General features: G+C 45.5%; 1 protein-coding gene across 1 annotated transcript in view; it reads left to right on the top strand.

The window, feature by feature from the left end:
- The window catches only part of LOC142585001 (glutamate receptor ionotropic, kainate 2-like), a 348,423-nt gene that overhangs the window by 231,740 nt on the left and 95,477 nt on the right, over positions 1–21,206 (top strand). The window contains exon 10 of the mRNA XM_075695421.1: positions 20,415–20,615. Coding sequence (XP_075551536.1) covers positions 20,415–20,615 — 201 coding nt within the window. The remainder of the gene's footprint in view (positions 1–20,414; positions 20,616–21,206) is intronic.

Here is a 21,206-nt window from a genome sequence, read left to right as displayed (position 1 = left end):
CCTGCCGTCGTTCATAATGCAGAGGTCATAATCAGAGGCAAGCGGCACAACATTCCTTCCCCTGGAGTTGATCTTAGTGCTTCCCCAAAGCAAGTGGTGCGCATTGAAGTTCCCAGTGATGAACCAGAGGTCATCAGTTTCCTTCAATATACATTTCAGTCTTTCACAGTGAAACTTTCTTGATGGGAAGATGTAACAATATGAGGGGAAGACACTTTGTTGTTTGTACTTTCTAACGCGGAGGCATACGTATCTAGTCATGAGGCTTAACAGTATGCGAAACATAGGTCAAGTCCGTGCGGGTGTAAATGAGAACATTGCTTTGTTCTTCGCATGTCGAAGAAACAAAAACATCGTAACCAGATAATCTGTGAGGAGTTGATACATTTGGTTCGCAAATACCAAGTATAGGAAACCGATTCTTCAAGAAAGATTGGCGCAAATCCGATATGTGCGTCTTCAAGCCTCTGGCACTCCATTGAAAAATCGTCGCACTTCTGCCTTTAGTGCGTGAAGAACATTTTGGGTGAGCCTTGGTGCTTATATGAGGCTTGCAAGTTCTGGATTCAGTGTATCCAGTATTTGCAGTGCGCTTTGAGATGTCGGTGTCTGCAGCTTGTTCAGTAGCATGCGAATCGTATTCATTAGTGATCGCATCATCATAACCACTTGCCGATCCTGTTCAGTCAATTCACCGAGGAGAGATGCTTGGGTGGACTATTTCCATCGGCGTGCAGTGATTCTGCTGGAAGCTGCCATTTTGGCAACGCCGGCCAGGCTTCGGTGTACATATTCTTCTCAGCGATCGTGTCCTTGTCCTTTTTAGACCTTTCTTGTGTGTGTGGCTTCAGTAGCAGTGGCGCAGGTGACAGCGGACGTGGCACACACGTCACCGACGCAGCTTTCCTTGAACAACGCCGACGACGGGAGTGTCGCTCCCTGATTTTAGCGGCGGCTTCTCGATTAGAGGATTAGATTCTTGCTATGTCTTTAAGATAGCAATTACTTTCTTAATTTTTGAGCAGTCCTTTGATGAAGCCTCATGAGATCCGTGGCAGTTTGGAGATTCATGACATTGGCTGTATATTTTTCCGCAGCGTCTGGCTCAGCGCAGCGCGGACACACTCTTTCGGTCTCCCAGACGCTGCTCACGTGATCTACTTTCATGCAGTTGCGCCACTGCAGAGGTTTCGGAATAACAGGCCGGACAGGATGACGAAATTCGCCTACCTTAACGTGTGACGGCAGACAGTTGCACTTGAACACAATCTTCATGCAGTGTGAGATGCTCAGGCGCAAAACATCAACAATGACGTCATGATCACTCGTTGCTTGAACCAGAATCGGTAAGTCGTTGTGGAGGATGGCCAAGCCTACGTCGTATATGACACCGGTAATGACGTCAGAGCCCCGCGGAATGTGACAGTGCACCTGCATGCCATCAAGAGCTTGCGTGTTGCGCTAAGAGCACCCGCATGCAGAACATCAACCGCCAGTACATAATTGCGGGTGCTCACCAAAATACTAGTGATTTCGTTAAGCAGCAGGGCCTCCAGCTGAATTGAGACAGATTGCCATTAAGTCGCTTCATGCTACCGTTGGGTATCACAGGCATAAACAAGATGGTGTTGGCGTAGCGGCTCCGCACGGGCCCTACAGTTTGTGTACTGGAGTACGAAGAAGTCCTGGTGTTCCTTTTCTTCCCCTTGCGCCTTCATACACGTTCTTAGTCGTCGTCATCAGAAGAGTCTTCACTCCTGAGTGAGTAGAAATGGGTGCCTTAGCTGTCGCTGTAGCTGTCAGTCTGTAGCCGCTCTGTTTCCTGCAGGCGGCCGTCGCTGACGCCACCAGTTCCTGCAGATGCCCTGGACGGTCCATTTCTATCGCCACCGAACTAGGCGCGACGACCGATAGATGCACTGGAGATTTCACAGAAATAGCTAGCGGCAAAAAAGAAAAAAACAGACTCCGCCAAGAGGCGCTTTGTTGTCGTCGGTCTTCCAAGCAAGAATCCTTCAAAATGGAACCCGACGGATATTTTCGCTGAAAGAAACCACCGCATTACTTTGAGGTATTTCAGCTTTGAATATTCCTAGAGGATACGCTCTAAACCCTGTTTTGGGATTTGGAATACACTAACTCCGAATGTTACGCTGATGCTTCTGAGCAAGCAACTTCTGGAGTGTCATACATTATGCATATTCGCAAAAAATAAGGCTATTCCGTGTTTTTCGTTGGCAGCTTGAAAGAGCTAGAAATGAGATGGCAAAGGCAGGCAAGTTAACCGGATATGAAGGTTCTGGTTTGTTACCCCACATTGTCGAAACGGGTGAAATAAAGACAGAAATATTATCGGAAAACGAATGCAACCACGCAAATAGAAAATAATCAAAGGCGATGTGGAATGCCTTGGAGTATTACAAGTCCACTCTGACGTAGAAATGTCGCGAGCAAATGCGTGTACGTGGGCTCTGTAGCACGTGTTCGATGGCTTCCTCGATATCGCTGTCGTCACAAGCCGTGTTGTCATTTATTCGGATTCGAACATTTTTTTAAAGCGATATTGTAAACATGCAAAAGTAGGCAAAGTGCTGCTGTCTCATATTTTAGATTTCAATTATTGGTGGATACCATGAACATAATAGATTGTTTAGAGCGCAGCTCTTTGGCGCTCGTTCCTGCGTTTCGCGTCGCCGTCGTACCTCGCCGTTGTGCCTCGTCGTAACCAGCTCTGTAGCCGGGGCGAGCGCGCTGTGCTAGCTGCGCGCGCTCCTGGAGCCATCTCTCGCGCATGGCGCAAGCCTTGTTCTCTTGGCTCCTCCTCCGGTGACACTCCTGTATGGCGGTAATCAGAGCGCTGGCTCGGTGGCGGCTGATATCGAAGATGTGCTGTGGCCTAGCCGAAACGCATAGCCTCCACCATTCGCTACTGTGTGTGAGGGTGGCAAGCGGGAAAGCAGGAAAGGGTGGCAAAAAATGTGCTATATCGTTATGACAATGCCAATCTCGTGCAAAATCGTAGAGGGTCAGGACAATAAAAAGTTTTATCGAATATTTTATTGATGCCTAAGCGTTCTTTGGCGATCTCTTCTGCCCTGTCACGCGAATAGTTCAATGTCTTGTATCTGCAGAAAAATGCGTAATTTGCAAAGTTACGACATTTATGCGTTTGGTAGGGTAAATGTAGATGTATGATGAAAGCTTTTAAGCTATAAAGAGCAATCTAAAGCAAAAAGTTGAATGAGAGGGACGCCCATAGAGATATATAGCGCTCCTTAGAACATACATGGGCAAGCTTATTGCACAGGTGCACTAACAGAACTTTGGGGGTGGGTCAACTTGAAATTTGGTTGTGGGCCAAATTGAAATTTGCAAGTGAGCCAACTTAAAATTTGGGAGTGGGCCAACTTAAATTTATAGGGTGGGCCAAGTTGAAGTTAGGACATGTGCCAATTTAAACTTGGGGATGTGCCAACTTGAAATTTAAAGGTGCGCGAACTGAAACTTGGGGTCGGCCAAGTTGAAATCTGGGTGTGGGCCAACTGAAACATGTGGATGTGTCAGCCTAAATTATGAGATGGGCCATCTTAAATTTGGAGATGGGCCAACTTGAAGTTTGAAAGTTGGTCAACTGAAAATGGGGGGTGGCCCCATTTGTAATTTGGTGGCGGGCCAACTGAAACTTGGGTGGGTCAACCTAAATTACGGGGCGGGCCAACTTAAAATTTGTTGGTGGCCCAACCTAAATTTGGGAATTGGCCAACTTAAATTTGGGGGTGGGCCGCGAATGCAATCTTACGTTCTAAATGTGTTCTTCCAATGCACTGCAACTTCTACGCAGTACATGGCTCTTTGTAGCCAGGAATGGAACAGAGCACTGAGTTGCCTTATTCAGAATGCTAAGCTAGTCACTAAGCTAGTCGCTAAGCTACCTCACTAGTCAATCGGTCTGCTAACGACCAGAGGCGAACAACAATGAAGTACGCTCTGTACACCTTGAGTTTTTCGCAAGTCCGCTTTCCTGAACTTGCAAAACGGCAGTAACGAAATATACGAAGATCTGTGCCGGTGCCGGTGGAAGGACGAATGAAACCAAGTGAAACGGCAAGCAAGCAGCATTGTAGAGAAGGGAGCGGCTGTAAGTAGACGCGAGAAATGGCGTCTGCTGGCGTACCACCTGTGTTAGCGAGTAACATAAGGGACGGAGCATGTTACGAACATTTCTAACACCCACCGCGGAGCGCTTATGCCATACTACTGCTGAGCACGATATCGTGTTTTGGATTCCTTGCTCTCGCGGTCGCATTATGATTGGTTCGCATCACGTCAAGCTGTGTTCAGTTGGCGCGATTGTTTGAGCATGAATTTAACTTCCACGAAATGCAATCTCACTTGTTTCACTAACACGTGGTCACCGCTTGGCGCGAATTACTTTGTGGGTAGTGAACACGTTGATGAGGTATACAGTTAGATGCTCATGGATGTTGCTTTTAAAAATAAATTTTTTCGAATGGTCATAATGAATGTGTACGGCATTAAGCGTATTTTTGAGTGGTAGCCCCTTGTATCGTATTTTCCTTCCCGACCCGTCTCACCTTAATATTTGTTGCCATTGTTTGATGAAACGAATTATTTTCAGGTTGATATCAATATCCCAAATAAACCGGTTCAATGCTTCAATATGCACTTAAACTTACTCTTTGAGACATTCGCCTTACTTTAGACAAAATTGACTCTTCGGGTATACTGCTGCCTGGGCGAGTTTTTCACCCCCTTTTTAGCATTATATAAAATACACATTTCTGTCTGACACTGCTTATAGCAACGACCATGACACAGATACTAATTCAAAAGTACAGTTCAAGAAAGCTGGCTCTGATTCCGAAAAGCGACTCAACTTTTGATGAGCATTTTTATTTGGTGTGGCCGTGTCTGCACCCAACGCTGTTTCTGCAGACCTCCATATGCTGTAAGGCCTGTGGTTCCCTTTCCGAAACATCGAGTAAGACTTCGTTCATCGCCTATTCAAAGTGAAATTATTGCCTACATCAAAAACCTTTCTTCATTTTACCGTCTCTGTGAATGTACACTCTCATGATACTGACGTGAAATCTCATATATATTTCAATAGCTAAATGTAGCTAAAACACTTTGATCGAAGACGGAAATGAAAACAGGCATTGCTAGGAAGATTAATGCATCTTTTCCGCATAGGTTATAACTCGAATTGCGTTTGAGAACCACGTTCTTTGTCGACGGTCCACCCCCCCCCCAAAAAAAAAAAGAAGAAAAGAAGAACGTTTGTGCTTCACTTGTACGCCCACATTCAGATTGAATATTGGTATATTTCCGTGACATTTTCTCTGCGCGGTTTCACGTTTGCGATCGCGTAAAATGCCAAGTGCGGACTGGTTCCGATGCTTTGGCCGTGCGATTCAGTTATAAGGAACACAGCAATAAAGTTTCGTTTGAACCTATGGTCTATGGTAGTACATGGAGGCTCTTTTACCAACCGATAAGCAAGTGTAAAGAGCATATGGGTAGTAGCCTGGGCAGATGGTAGATGACACTTTAGCTCTCATTTGCAGCATCGTTACTATTGTTGTTATGAATATGTTAACTGGCATTTTTTGCAGTTTTGTGCTAATAAACAATTCGTTATTATTACAATTTTTATTGCTGGTGGAACAAAGCAAAATGGAATAGACGGGGTACGGTCTACCTCATTCTCTCCACAGCAATTAATATGTAAGAGAACAGAGTGCTGAGTTGCCTGAGTTGATAATCTGTCTGCTAACGACCAGAGGGGAATAGCAATTAAGTGCGCCCTGAACACCTTGAGTTTTCCACAAGTCTACATTCCCCAACCTGAACTTGCAAAACGACAGTAACGAAATATTTGAAGAACGTCTGTTGGCGATTGCATGGCTTTAAGCAAAATGTACTTGAGTTGTTTCGTTAAATGACACATATCATATATACCGTGCGTTTCAGTTAGATTGTGAGAAGCCTTAAAACTACGATATGTACGCAAGGCTCGCACATCCTACTTATTATTGTTGGTTTGAAAGTCTGCGCATTTTTGCGAGCAGCCTAACTAAGCATCTAATAAAAACACTAATGAGCAATTTCTTGAATGAACTCGCAACCATAATTGAAAAAACTGCTGAGCGGTTAAAACATCTGCTGTGTCTTTTTCCCTATAAGCTGTTGGCAGTTCGCAGTTTGCAAGTTCGTCCACCCCAAAATTTAATGTTGGTGCACCCTCAAATTTAAGTTTGCTGGCCCCTAAACTTCATGTTAACCCACTCCCAAATTTCAGTCAGCTCACCCCAAATTTGAAACTGACCCCCCCCCCCCCCCCGCTTTCAAGTTGGGGCACCCCAAATTTCATTTGTATCACCTCTTTTAAAGCTTCCCCATGCATTTTCTATGGAGCTCTATCTACCCGTCTGAGTATTCTCGCTGATGAATCTTTTTTCTTTCAATTGTTTTTTATCATTTATAAAGATACCAATCATCTACATTTACACTACTATAACGACTAAATGTCTCGACTTCTCAAATCGCGCATTTGCGTGCAGATGCAAGGGATTACATACTCCCCATGACGGATAGGTTTTCCTGGGGCACTCGCCAAAGAATGCTTACTCGTTAAAACGGAAGGAATGTAACACCTCCTCTCCACCCAAATGCCTTGAACGTCACTTTCAAGCATTTTAGAGACACGCATCGCGATGTGGAAGCTACGTGTGTTTAGCATAATCCTTCCGTGCGTGGCCTCTACTGACGTTTTGCGCCACGTCCATTTCTTGCCGGCGCCTACCCATCAAATTTACTTTGTATATACTGGGAATTTCTCTGATTATTTAATGAAAACAAAGAAAACATCGACCGTAGATAAGCAGGTGATTTTGTTGGCAACATTTTAGTCATTGTCGTGGTCACGAAACGTGCAATTTAGGGGTGCTTTTATCCGCAAACCTACTTCTTCATAATATCTTGATAGGGTACATAGCTAGTTCAAAATTAAAGCCAGGCATTATGTGAAGCTTAGCCACATGGCAGAAATTCTATAAGTGGCACCAGCCTCGAGAAGTACACACCTGGTTTGTATGAATAATGCATTGGTGTTGCACATATATGCATTAAAAATGTTTTCTTGGAAAAAAGAAAATAGTACGTCGTGAACTCTAATACTATGCCCAATGTTTTAGAATAAATATCTTAAAACTTCTGCCACTTACCGAACCGGCACTTATTGGGTACATTTTTGCGCAGGCCGACTTGAATTTTGTATTTACAGCATGTACTTTAAATTAGAAATGAAAGTTAGCGGACTGCATAAAGTACTTATGTAGATTAATACGTCACTACCACGTGACAATATACTCCTGACGTGTACTGCCTCGAATACAGTATTGCCGAATAAAGCGTCTTTATTATCACCAATGTCATGCTCATGTCATATATAGCCTTCGTCGAAGACCCATGCATACACACATATATACATATATATGTGTGCATGTCACTTACACCCCTTTTAAGCGTAAAGAAACACCCTTGGTGCCAATCGTAGAGTGCTAACGAAGTAAGGAACCTATTGAAAGGGTGTAGTACTGCAAAATATTGACAAAAGATCGTGAAGGAATGTGAGCAAGGGTGTAAAACATAAATACAGCATTTTTACACCCTTTTGTGTGCAAAAACTTTATTGTGTACGGCGTCCCTCATGATCGGATCGCAGTTTGGCACCTTCATATCCCTGAACATAATTTTGATTACTGCGACTGCCTCACAATCTCTTATGCACTTCCTGACGAAAACGCTCGTACAACTGTTTTTCTAACCAGATCAGCCAAATTGCAAAAGCTCTTCTGGCTGCATCCTTTGCAATTGTCCACAGCACGAGTCTTGTATAGATAGAGGACTGCTTTACTCCGGGTTTAAAGTAGCACAAGACCTGCAATGAAGCCTCTCGACCAATAATAGTGAACGACTGGCGGGATTGACTCGCAAACAGCCCTGCATCTTAAATTTCGTCATAGACTTAGACGCGGTAGATAAATGACAAAATAAGGCACAAGGACGGTCCCCTTATATTGGCGCTGGGCCCCGTATCTCCTCTAAAATGCAATGCCTACACGTGAATTCACAGCGAGGTGGCCAGAAACGCGACACAATTGTGTATTTGTTGTTGAGCATCTATTTGGTGTTTGGCAGTCCTTCCTATACGGAGTAGCAGTCGTGCTTGGTGTTAATCAAAACGAAGCCGTGTTTCTGTCAGCCATGAAAAGGAAAGTAGCTCTGTTGTTGGCACAGCTGCACCCACGATATTCGCAAGGAGAAACTGCACCGTTCACCCAGCGCATTTTCCGAAGAAACTACATTGCGAAAGGCGGTGTTGAAACGTGGGCACATTGCCGGCAAACTACTAGGAGAAAAACGGATGCCGTAGTTAAAAAAGGAGAAATTCTAATGCTGATGGGAAGAATTCTTCAAAAACGAGCGTGAACGTAATTGTAATTCGACTACGCTCCGCGTATATTCCAAGGGTTAACATAACAACGTAAAGGAGCTACATTCAATATTTCAGATGAATGGAGCGAGTTTTTGCAGTAGAAACGCTCGCTTAAATAACGCCACGAATTCTCCTATTCTGTATACTAGCGCTCGAGTACCGGGTGCTTTCTCTCTCTCTTTTTTTTCTGTGTGTGTGTGTCTTTTTTCTTGTAAAAGAAGACGCCCATGTTAAGAAACGATCCAGAACTCATGAATACATCGTTGCGCTAACAGGAAATAAAGTCTTAGTAAGAAAATAAGAAAGCGGTAGCTCGAGCACTGACCTATCATTTCCTACTTTTCTTCTTAAGCCTTTATTTCCTGTCAATGCATTCATCAGATCTCAACCAACTCGTCCAGTTTTACTCAGATACAGAACTATGTTGCTTGTCTTGCAATGGATAATTATGGTGGCACCAAGATGTTTGGTCCCTGGTTCACCCGTGCTAGACCTGAGCCCGGGTCGCGTTAAACCTTGCAGGATGTACAAGAAAGTTGTATCCATCCATCCATACACAAACACTGCTCGAGCTGCCTACATCCATATTTCTTGGCACCTTCTTGTATAGCCAAGATGTCTCGACCTTCATTGTAGTACCAGTGAGTGACTCTCTGTTATACGTAATACAGCAATAAATTTCGATAGAATAGTTGTTTGTGTATAGTCACCTTACAGGCACAGCAAATCCACACAGACCTGTTAATATAAAACCATGCTATAATGAATGTTTTTGACTAGCGACTTTCAAATATCAACAAGGTTGGGACGGCGATCTAACCCTTTCACTTCGAAGTCGTAGCAGATCGCGCTTCAAGAACCGCTGACGCTTACAAAATTCATTCTGTGGCGATCGCTTCTACGTTTTCTCGCCTAATTTCATACAGAAATGGCAAACAATTCACTATCCGCGGCGTCCGTACAACGCTGCAGAGAGGATGTGTGCGAGCCGGCGCGTGGTCTGCCGGCGGCCGGACTTGAAGGCGGGCGTATTGTGTAGGGATGAACTGGACCGGGACGCTGAAGCCACCGCTTGCGAACAAGCCTTCGAGATCTTGTTTTGCCTTCCGGTCCACGGAATAAAAGTATTCGACTACGTCGAGGACGTCATTCGCTGCTACACGCCGAGCAGCTGCGTGCGATTTGTAAGGACATTGGACGAGAGCGCACGTAAATACTAGCATAGTATCAAAGGAGGTTAGAATAAAGTTACTCGCTGTGATGTTAGGATACTACTACACACGGGAACCAAATATTACTTACTGCGGCTGGCGTGACTGGGCCCACTCACCATTGACGATATCAGAAGGCTAACGGCTGGTGTCTGTTTTGTTAGATCCATCTTCAGGAGAGTCGTGGTAATGAAGATTGTTGCGAATCAGTCTACTAGGCTACAACTACTATAACCATAGAGTAAATAAAATGGCTGAAGCGTAACCATCGCGACAAGTTACCGCGAGAGATGGGTCCGACTTTGGAGTATGCCGTCTCTCTCCGAGCGACTCTACTGCAAAGCTGTGTCTGCGCAGTGCTACCGTGCTGTTTCCTAGAGAGAGGGTGGTTTCGCTTCGTACCAACGTTCGATTTCGACAGTGCTCTGCAGCTTTCTAGAATCCCTGCACTCGAAACAGTGCACAACGCTGCCGTAACCATGTGTGTTCCATTAGCTTGGTCTCCTATTCACGCCTGGGCATATTCGTTTGTCCCGTACCCTTGTGCCTTTCATTAGGCTTTTCGTACGTTGTAGTTTCAATTAACCCTCTACATGTTATCTTCGAGAGTGTCTCCTTTTCTTCACAGACACCGACAGTCCTATGTGCAAAACTGCAACCGGGAAGTCAGCAATTTTTAAAAGCTTTTTTTTTCAAATTTATTTTGGTTACTTTTTGTTTGTACGTTCGCTTGTACCCCGCCTTTTAGGAAATCTATTGTTGGTCAGTGCTTCCTGTCTCTGTAGTGTCGTGCGCGCTACACGAGGCATCACGGAGGAGCCGCCGCTGGCGGGCGGAGATGCATACGAACCGGCACGCAAGTGAAGGTGGATATGCAGCTGTATATCTGGTTGCATGGTGCGCTCGAGCGCCTCTTTGCTCTGGCGGCAGGGTTTGTATGCAGTTGTGGATTTGACGGCGACGCTTGCGGCGCTGATCACTTGCAGCGCCCAGCTACGTGCCGAAGGCGCCAGCAAACGTATTTTGCTTTCGCTATAAGCCGTCGCGGATGGCGCTTCAAAGCGGTCACAAGTGCATACATTTTAGATTGCTTAACATTCTCCTCATCCTAGTCTCACGTGTCAAAACGAGAAAGGCTGGCTGATATCTGCGGTGTCTAGGCTGAGGTGCCCGAGTACGGGCTTGTCTCGCTGTATACGTCAATACCCGGGCGCGGCGTACAGTGGCACTGTTCTCGTATTGCAGCTCCCCGTTCGAGCTACAAGTTTGACACTGATGGTCGCTTGTCATGAAAGGCTTATACCTTAGCTTATGCTACTTACCATCACTTTCCGTACAAAAGAAATTATTATAGCTGATGTTCTGATAACTGGCGGTGGTGACGCAAAATACGCACACAAGGGAGTAACGTTCCTTTTGATTGTTACAAAAGGGCGCGACATGTGAAGTGCGTGGGAAGGAGGAACTCACCGGCATGAAGGAGGAAAACGGCGAGTTCCTGCTTTCTCGCTCCCCCTTTTTTTAAAGAGTGTAAGAGAGTTTGGTAAGTGGACTTTGGCTTGCGTAGCGACATATAGGCATGCGCGCTGTTTGTCCCTTCCTACGAAAGCTGAGCGTACGCAGACTGTCTGAACCGCAGCAAAAAAAAAAAAGCTTTTCTGCTATTGAATAAAGAGCTCAATTTCTACTTTATCCCGCACAGCACTAACGTATAAAAATCATTGTGACTAATCATTCGTAAACGAACGCCATTGGCAGGGGTGCAACAGCTGAAGTAGTATTTGGAGCAATTTTTGGAGCAAGAAAATCTTAGTTTTGGAGCAGGAAAACTCAAATTTGAAACAGGTTGCGGAAGAAAGTAACCATTTTGGAGCACCAAATACTAAATTTGGAGCAGTCTAACGTGGAAGAAAGCTTACTTTCGGAACAGAAACCAAGAGGTGTGAACATTTACAGCAGTTATTTAGAACCAACTGCAGCAATGCGAAATAGCTACAAGCCATAAAACCATTCAGGTCGATATTTTTTTCTAAAGCTCTGCACATAAAACCAATTTGGTACAATCTTATTTTAGCTTCAGTGACCAAGGTCTTGCATACCTGTGCCCATTGAATCCTACAAAAACCAACACGGCAAATTTCAATTTGTTCCAACCTGCTGAGCAGGTTGATCAAATTGGTTAGAGTATTCATACGACCAAGCAAATGAACACAGACCAAAGAAAAGGTGGGTGTAAGTATTACTCGGTCTGCATTCGTCAGTATCGTAAGTAGCCCCTGCCATGGTGGTACTACCCAATGGTATGATGTCTCAAACTTGATGTTGCCCAGCTGCGTTGTATGCTACAGAGTGCAGCGCACTATTGTTCTGAACATGGATTGCCAGTTTATTGTTCATGGAGCTGAGCATCACGTTCTTGTTAAGGTTCGGTGTTGTGTTTTCAAGAAAAGAGGATCAGAGCTTGCCTCTTGAGCACGCGTACATTGTCGGTGGCGTTCTTTGCAATGAACAGGCTGGGATAAGGCCTGCGTTTCGGTGTAGTCGTGACGGCTGGCGTGCTTGATGCTGGAGGTGCGTTGGCAATTCTTCATTTGGCCTAGTTTTCCTAGGCCTCACTAGCTGATGCCAAGCAAAGCTTGCTCTCTTCGCTTTCACTTGAAGCGGTTCCTTGCCTTCTGGAATCAATGCCCGATCACGGACCGGAACTGGTCGTGGCCTCGGGAGGTTTTCGATTCATCACCGCGAGGTAGTAACCCCCAGCTCTCACAATTGCAGTGAAAAATGCAACGAAACAGAGATACTGGCGTGATTTCTTCCGCAGAAAAATGACTTCCTCTTCGTCATCATCTAGCTAATAAATAAAAGTACCAAGAAGACATATGGCGGGTCACGTTGTAGTAATGTAAATGGACAGAGAGAACTCTAGACATTGATTGAAGCTTTATCTGGGGGTTGTAATTCGCGACCCCTATTTCAAGAAACCAATAAGAAGAGATGCACAGATGGTCAGGGAAGTTAATCAAGGCTCGGGAAACAAGATAGGCTAACACTAAACACATAAAATGTAACCACCGATTTTTCACTGAAAAAGTTTAAGTATGAAGCCATTGCACTTTCTTGGTGTATGAACCTATCTTTCTGGCAGACAGAATGGAGTACGAGTAGCAATAAAATTTCTAGAGGCGCAGCTACCCGGAAGAACAATAAAACTTTTAGGTCCCTCTGCTGTTTGCGCCACCCCATTCGGGGAGGCTGCAATGCTGGAAAGCGTAAGGGCAGTTAGCGACAGCTACTTAACACAAAGTTTAACAGCTTTGATTTAGCGTCGTCAACTAACGCGTAAATTTTGGGTTTAAGACCGACCATTGTTTCGTGATAAGGCTTCCGAGCAGAGCTTCGTGAAAACAGTCAATTTAAATATTTTTTTTCAAGTGCTAAGAATAGTTCGTGATCGTCGCTTTTCCTACCTGTAAGCTGAGCTTTACGACCTCTGCGAAGGATTACATGTCCTTCTTTTGAAGAAAAGTTTAACTGCCCCATATTTTCTATGGATTTAGTTCAATCTCTTTCGCAGCAACGTTTCAATAAATCGTCCTAACCTAGAATGCACGCAAAGCTCGGGCTTAAGCCCTACCGTCTTCCCTAGGATGTTGCTTCATAGCAAAGCTTCCCGACAGCGTTCGATGGTCATTAAAATGTTTTGTTGGAATAGCTTGAAATAGCTCGCGACCACCGAGTTAGTTACCTACTACCAGAATTTTACAATATTTAAGACGAATTACGACTACTTTCTGTTGCTTTTTCTTATTACTCCAGGCCCACTCTGTGAAAAAGCCATTTAAACTTAGCGGGAAAAAAAAGCCTTCAATACACAAAATTATGATGTGTATTGCCGGAAAGTTTCCGCGATTCTGAAGCACAACGTATGAATGCGGGAAAAGGAGTTATTTTCTTGGATGAAGTTTAGTTCAAGACAGACTGATACTTCTCGTGGGAAAATTGCACGTATAACACTTTGTGCTGTCAGTTTTTGCGTTCGCAAATATAGCAATCCGAGTGCGCGGAGTTCGACGCATTAGACCTTTATACACTAATCGGAAGCACTTTGCCTGAGGTCTCAGAAAATATCCAGTTCGAATTGTTATTGATGCGCAAGCGCCCAATGGCCCATTGAGCGAAAAAGCTGGCGTCTGTCATCCGGGAGTGCAACGGCACCTCATTTCCCATTGGCAGCGACGCCTCGTGACACGCTCACCTCGACGAAGCAGAGCAGGCCACAGGGTACACCTGCTGCCTCGATATGGCGCCAGGTGTTGCGTGAGGGAAGAGGGCATCTCCGCGACTCCACGTCAACCTCGCTCTCAGAAGCCGGTGTTCTCCGCGCGTTCTTTGGCCGTACAAGCTCTCGTACGCATAAATGAAGTTTAATAGCGCGAATAAAACAAGGACACGAGGAAACAAATACCACAGATTGTGCATGCGGTATTTGTTTCCTCGTGTCCTTGTTTTATTCGCACTGTTCAACCTCAATTCTAAATATGCAACCAGCCCTTATCAAGATCTTACTCTCGTATGCTTTCTGACTGCGCCTCGGTAAGGGGAGTCATGACATAAAAATTGTAACAGCGCAAACACATGTAACCACAAAGTAAAAAGGACAAGACGGAAGCGCTGGACGAGACACAAGCACTCGTCCTTCTTACTTTGTGGTTGCATGTGTTTGCGCTGTTACAATATTTATGTTAAGTATGCACCAACTCGCCCGGAAAGAAGTTTTAATGAAGGGGACTCAAAGCGCACCAAGCGTCTCAACGCGCTCGCTTGCCCGCGACGAGGTCGTAACTCTAAGGACAGCTAAGCGGCTTTGAATTGGTCATTAATACTTTACAACTGACAACTCATAAGGAGTACTTAAGTGGCCTCCGAAATTTTTAAGGCGATCGCATTAGATCTTTATGTTTCAAGGTGGTGTTGTGAGGTACAAAAAATATCGCGTTACCCAAGGAAGGCCAGAAGCGAACCAAAGCATGCCCCACCGTGTATGAGAGATGATTGATGATTAGCAAATTAATTATTCATCAGTGATTACATTAAGGTGGATGAAGGTGTATCAGAGTACATTATAGTCCATTAGAATGAGTTAAGGTAGATTAAGGTGGATTAAGAAGTATTAAGGTACATTAAGGTGGATTAAGGTCGATTAAGGTGGATTGAGGTGGGTAAAAGTGGATTAGGGTTGGTAAAGGTGGATTGTGACGGAATATGGTTTATTAAGTGGATTGTTTCGGTTGATTTCCTAACGGCAGGTCCTAACCTAACGGCAGCTCGTGCGACCTGTATTGCCGGCAGCGCATTCGGCAGCGCGCTATGGTTTCGTTTCTCCGTTCCCGACATTTGTTCCACAAGTTCACCGTACGTGGCTCGGCGTTTGCGAAATCATGTTTTGTGAAGTTCGCTGCGTCATGGAAGCACATGGCGCAGTGACACACCGACCTCAACTCGTGCCTATGTTCGCCCTTAAGGACGCGAAACATGCAAGCCATACATCATTCAAATTCTTTCTGTGCCGGCATTTGCGGAAGTTGATTTCGTGTTCAAGAATGAAAAATTCCAGCCTGCGGCTGTACATAAATGTAGCACATCCGGTTTTGTTCTGAATGCTTTGCGAGGCACTTTAAAAATATTCGAAACAGTCTGCTTGCTTTTTACAACTCTGGTTTGTGAATGCCACTGAAACCTATTTGTATAGGTTTCAGGCAGGATGAGGAGGAATAAACTTTTATTCTACAACCAGCACTTTATGATGGCCGGGCCTAAGCCTCCCATGAAGGGACGTCGAGGGCTTGCCTCGCCGCCGCCTCACGGGCGTGCTGCGTCACCCAGGTTTGGTCGTCGAGGGCGGAGCTCCGCAGAGCCTCATGCAACCTCGACGAGAGAGTCGTGGTGTTAGTCGGTGTGTACTGTGCTGGGCACTCCCACAGCGTATGCGGAAGCGTAGCCGGGTGAATGCCACAGCACCGGCAGTTGGGGGTAGTGAAGACGTCTGGAAATATCAGGTGGAGGCGGGCGGGTGAAGGGTACGTGTTCGTTTGTAGCAGACGCAGGGTGGTAGCCTGCGCCCGGCTGAACTTGGTGTGAGGCAGGGGGAAGGTTTGGCGACTAAGGTAAAAGGCCTTAACGAGATCGTTATAAGTTGTCAGATTGTCCCTGGTGTCCAACTCATCTCCAGTGACTCCGGCGCGGTTTACTAGCCCTCACGCAATGGAATGGGTGACCTCGTTGAGATTGGGGAGGTGTGGGTGGTCGGGGCCCGCATGGGCCGGGATCCATGTTAGGGAGATTATGCTGTCTTTAGAATGTGGTGCCTGGCAGAGGATGCGAAGAGCTTGGGGAGAAATAGGGCCTTTGCTGAAGTTAGTGACGCTGAGCGAGAGTCACATACGATGGTGGGACAGGTGGGATCAAGAGTGGCCAGGGCGATGGCCACTTCTTCAGCCGTCTAGGCAGTGGGGGTAGTGACGCTGGAGGCGTGGTGTAGGAGTCCCTTGCGTGTGGCAGAAGCCGCGCTTTTATGCGAAGCATATTACTGGAGCTCAACCCAGCTCCTCAGGCGCGGCGGTGTCGCCTTCAATATCACATGACACCGTGACGTCACGACAGAGGAGAAACGGGGCTCCAACTCGCGCCGTCGCTCGCGGCGTCGCGGCGGTATATAAGTAGCTACGCTTGTTTCTAGGTGGCTTTGGCTCAACTCTTGCAAGATGGGCTGGGTGGGAATCGAATCAGGGTCTCCGAAGTGTGAGACGGAGACGCTACCACTGATCCACGAGTACGATGCTTCAAAGCGGTACAAAAGCGCCTCTAGTGAATGCGGTGTTGTTGCCTTAGAAACGAGCTGTTTCTAAAGGCGCCTTTATAGTCATGCGTTATCGGCGCGCGGGCGAGCGTCGCTCGGTGCCGGGCTCGTCGGAGCGCGTTGGCTGCACCAGTGCGTAGAACCACGACCGCGGTCGAGCCATCGGTCGAACTATAACGCTGCTGTTCTCGACAACGTGACGGCACGTGTGCCCGCGCTCGCGCTACGTCGGACTATATTTAGCTCTTTAGGTTCAGGCGCGCGTCGCTTGCTCAGGCGCACATTTCGTTGCCGCGCCGAACTCTGCGTTGCTCGACGCTCACCGCGTCCAATGCGGGGCGCGTAGTCGCTGCGCCGTAGCCCATTGTCTTACACCCCTTGGCGGGTCGACGGGAACGCTGTCGCGTTCCACTCTTGAAGGCGAAGCAGAGTAACGCATGAGTTGTTTCTTCGTCTAGCCGAACCAAATATAGCCAAGCAACAGCAGTTCACCAGGCTAAACAGTGGTTCAACAACTAAAATAAAGGCTAGTATGCTTCGCATCCTGGGCTTAAGCTTAGCTAAGCCACAGCCATATTTTTTAACTCGCCTCTCCTTGAATGGTTTTCATTTAAGTATGTCACGCGATAGTAAAAATGGTGCGTTTTGGGGCATAGTTGTAATATTGCTGGTGTTAAAATATGTAGTCAATTGGCTGCTGCGTGGCTCAGAAAATAATCCATCGTTCAATAGCCTGTGCATAGCACCCTCTGGTGTATTGTACTACTGAATATTGAAATGAGTTCGCATGTGAAGAGATGTTTACCATGGCTCAAAAATTGAAGCTGTTTCAGCTCCCGTGGAGCAGCCTTGCTGAAAGGAGGATACGTAGGCTCGTTGATTGCGTTGGTTTGAAAGTACTGCGTGGGCAGCACGCATTGATTTCTGTCGTTGCGATACTAGGTGGGAGGTACGCTTCAGGCATTGACATATTAGGGAAGCCTTAGATTAGGTGAGATATTTATAAACACCAATGCGTGATGCCATTGGCAGGTTCGAAAGTACTGGCTGCGCGTTGTATTCTTAAGGTGCACCTCAGCGCCTATATATTATCCGTTATATTTAAGGCGAAAGCCTTAAGTGGCTCATGGGCCGAAAAGCCCGTTGTCCGGCGTTATCGAAAAATTGACCAACCGGCGTTATGGAACCAAAATTCAATGGCACCACAATTCATGGTACCATCATCAATAGCCAAATCGACGACCCTTGGTTGGAGTCAAACCCACGACTTTGGGTGCTAATTAAGGCAAAGTTAAGGAAGGCGCTTGAAACCTCGACCTTTGGTGGGACCAAAATTTCATGGCTGCAGAATTGATGGCGCCACCATTGATGGTTGAATCCACGACCTTGATGTTAAGGCGCGATTAATTAAGGCACAGTTAATCAAGGAAGAGTTAAATAAGGCACTCGAATCCACGACATTTGGTGGGAGAAAACAAATAATATTTAGTAACAACGCATTCGAATGAGAATGCCAAGTAATTTAATGAATATCTCGTGAGCGCGTAGGCTTCCGCCTTCATCTTCTTTAGTATATCCTCAACTTAATGTCAACTTTCTGTTTATTTTTTGCAGCTGCAACATCCTAACATCTTGCCAGAATTTGAATTTCTCATGTGAAAGCTCAGGAATAATAATAATAATAATAATAATAATAATAATAATAATAATAATAATAATAATAATAATAATAATAATAATAATAATAATAATAATAATAATAATAATAATAATAACCTTTATTTCAGTCATAAAGTGAGGGAGTGCCGGAAAAAAAGCTGACAAGTGAGCTTGACTAGTTTCCTGCTCCCCGGAGTACAAAATACATGAGACAGAGCACTTTTGGCATGGCAACATAAAAACCACAAACAAATAGTAATAGTAATACAGCAATAACTTGCCCACAACAGTGAGAATAAATAACCCTAGAAATAAAAATTTGTTTATTGCATGATATACCAATGTTAAAGCAAAACGCACAAACATGAAAAAACTGCAACTAAAAAGCGCTACATAATGAAGGAAAAGACGAAAAAATGGTACACATTTTGTAGTAGGGAAGAGTACATTGGTAATTCGCAATGCGTATAGCGTACATGCGCAGAGATGAAACACCATATGAAATTCTCTCATGAGAATGGAGTTTTGCCACAGAAGAACAATTTCAATTTCTGGTTCGATGCTACTTCGGGAGTGAATCCGTTATTTTTGCAGAAATTTAACAAATGCGGTAGCGTTCTGTTTACCATTTGTTGCCCGTATCCGGTCCTGCACGTTCTGAGTAGCAATGGCTGTGTGTTTCGATTCACATAGCCTATGGTCCTTTTAGAAAGCGATACCAGCCGTAGTAGGAAATAGCTGTTATTTTTTACTTCAAGCTTATACCATGATCACAGGCAATGCGGATATAGCTCGTCTATTTTCATTATACAGTACGTCAAGAACAGAGGGTAGGAAGGTTGACTCATGGGGACGTTTTCAATATTTGTTAACATTTTCTCTGCAATATGATGATTCTTTGCAAATTACCTTGCATTGTGCTCCCCCAAACTAATTGGCAATATTTCATACGTGAGTAGAATACCGCATTGTACAATAGAAGGTTAACCTTTGGCGGTAGAATATATCTGTTGGCGTACGTCAGTCCAACGATGCGAGACAGTTTTGACACAACGTGGTCGATATGAATGTCCCAGGTCATATTTTCACTTCTAGTAGACTCCAAGGAATTTAATTGCGCTTACTATTTCTATCTTTGAGTTGTGCATCTTGTTGTCTTAGGTGATGTTAATCTGCTTGTTTTTCGCAACACTGGTGCATCAATACCTCGAAGTAAGCAATACAAGATATTATTTAGAAACAAAACTGTGCCCTATACAGAGTTCTAAAAGCTTGTGCCAACCTGGTCTTCGACAAGTTCCAACCGATTCCTGCTCTAATGTGCCGCTACGTAACTGAAACTGCGTTTTTGTCTCTATATACGAGCGCCTTGTGCATAATCTTGAAGTATATTCTTAATTTTCATACCAGCGCACATTACGTATTTGACGCGAGATCCCATGTTCGATGTGCGGCACTGCCAAACGGCAGGATTTCTCTAAGTGAGAGCCGTTCCCTTTGAGTCCAAACCATGTAGGAAACAACCTTTTTATTTAGCAAAGAAATGATCGGGCGCTCGAAATTGGAGGTAAAGTAGAGCAGTAGTAATTGATTAGGTTTCAGTAATTGTTCGATTACCTTTATGAAGCAGTAATTAGTAACTTTGGTTATTTACATATTTATTGTAGCAATTTTAACTGTAATCGGTGACTTATTTTTACCTGTAGCGTGCACAACTCGGCCTGGGCCACAAGGAGTCATCTCCATTCGTTGTGTCCACTACAGCGCCACCTGAACCGACAAAAGCAGATCGACTCGGTTTGAGGGGTTAAATTCGCGAGCGCACGTAACGATGACCCTTGCGTGTTAGAACAAGTCATTTGGGTCACCCCACCATTTGGTTCAGCATAATAATGTTCGCATGGTGCAGCTAAAGGCGGGTTTCAGATTGCCGACACCGTCTTGCTAGACCAAAAACTCCCTTATGAACAGAAAGCAGGTGAAGTATGCTCAGAGTCACTTCTGATTCAGCCGGCTCGCACTAGAATAGTGTGTACGAAAATTATGTCCGAGATGTTGTGGTCTGGCGCCGCACTCATCGCAAGTTTTCTGTAAGCCACATATAGGCCATAAGCGTCAGCGATGATTCCGTGGCACATACTCCCTCTTATTGGAATGGGTCGCGCAGAATCCGCCGTACACCATGCTGAAGAAGGACGCCCACCTGCGCAAGGGCAACGACCGCTTCGAGGGCTTCGCGGTGGACCTGATGGACGCGCTGGCGCAAAAGATTGGTTTCCGGTACGAAATGCATCTGGTCAAGGACAACGCCTACGGCAGCAACGCCTCGGGCGAGTGGAACGGCATGATACGCGAGCTCATTGACAGGGTGAGTGCTTCTGTCTCCGTAACGAGCTATATACGCGGCATACATCAGTCACTTGCTCGCCACACCACTTTTATTCTGTGGAATTCACCAGGTATCTCCCAAATCCCGCTCGTGCTCTCTCGACCATTGCTCGCTACTGCGCATGACACGGGAAGCCTCTCGTCGTGCACCAATTTTAATACCGTGTCGCGTGTGGTTGGACGTCACACATACGAACGCCAGTAGACATGCCTGATAGAAATATCCAGCAGTGCTGCTTGCGATTATTAGTGGCGTGAGGAAACAAAAGAGCACATTCAGTGCCATCGCAGTTCTTTTGACATTTAAGTGGCGCGCTATGTCAGCTCGTCTCAGCGGCCTGGATAGCATGCCGTACTAGGAGGAAGAGATCGTGGGACCTTATCCTAACTACTTTTGCACGCAAAAGGCCACAAAAGCCGTACTGCGCTTCTGAAAGGCGACTTGCCTGTACGAATGCTGTACCCGTTAGAAGAATAAATTATTAGGTTTTAGGTGCCGAAACCACTTTCTGATTATGAGGCACGCCGTAGAAGAGGGCTTTCGAATTTTAGACCGTCTGGGGTTCTTTAA

Source organism: Dermacentor variabilis, chromosome 6 (genome assembly GCF_050947875.1).
Source record: "Dermacentor variabilis isolate Ectoservices chromosome 6, ASM5094787v1, whole genome shotgun sequence".
Classification (NCBI taxonomy): Eukaryota; Metazoa; Arthropoda; class Arachnida; order Ixodida; family Ixodidae; genus Dermacentor; species Dermacentor variabilis.
This window is presented reverse-complemented; position numbering and strand designations above follow the sequence as displayed.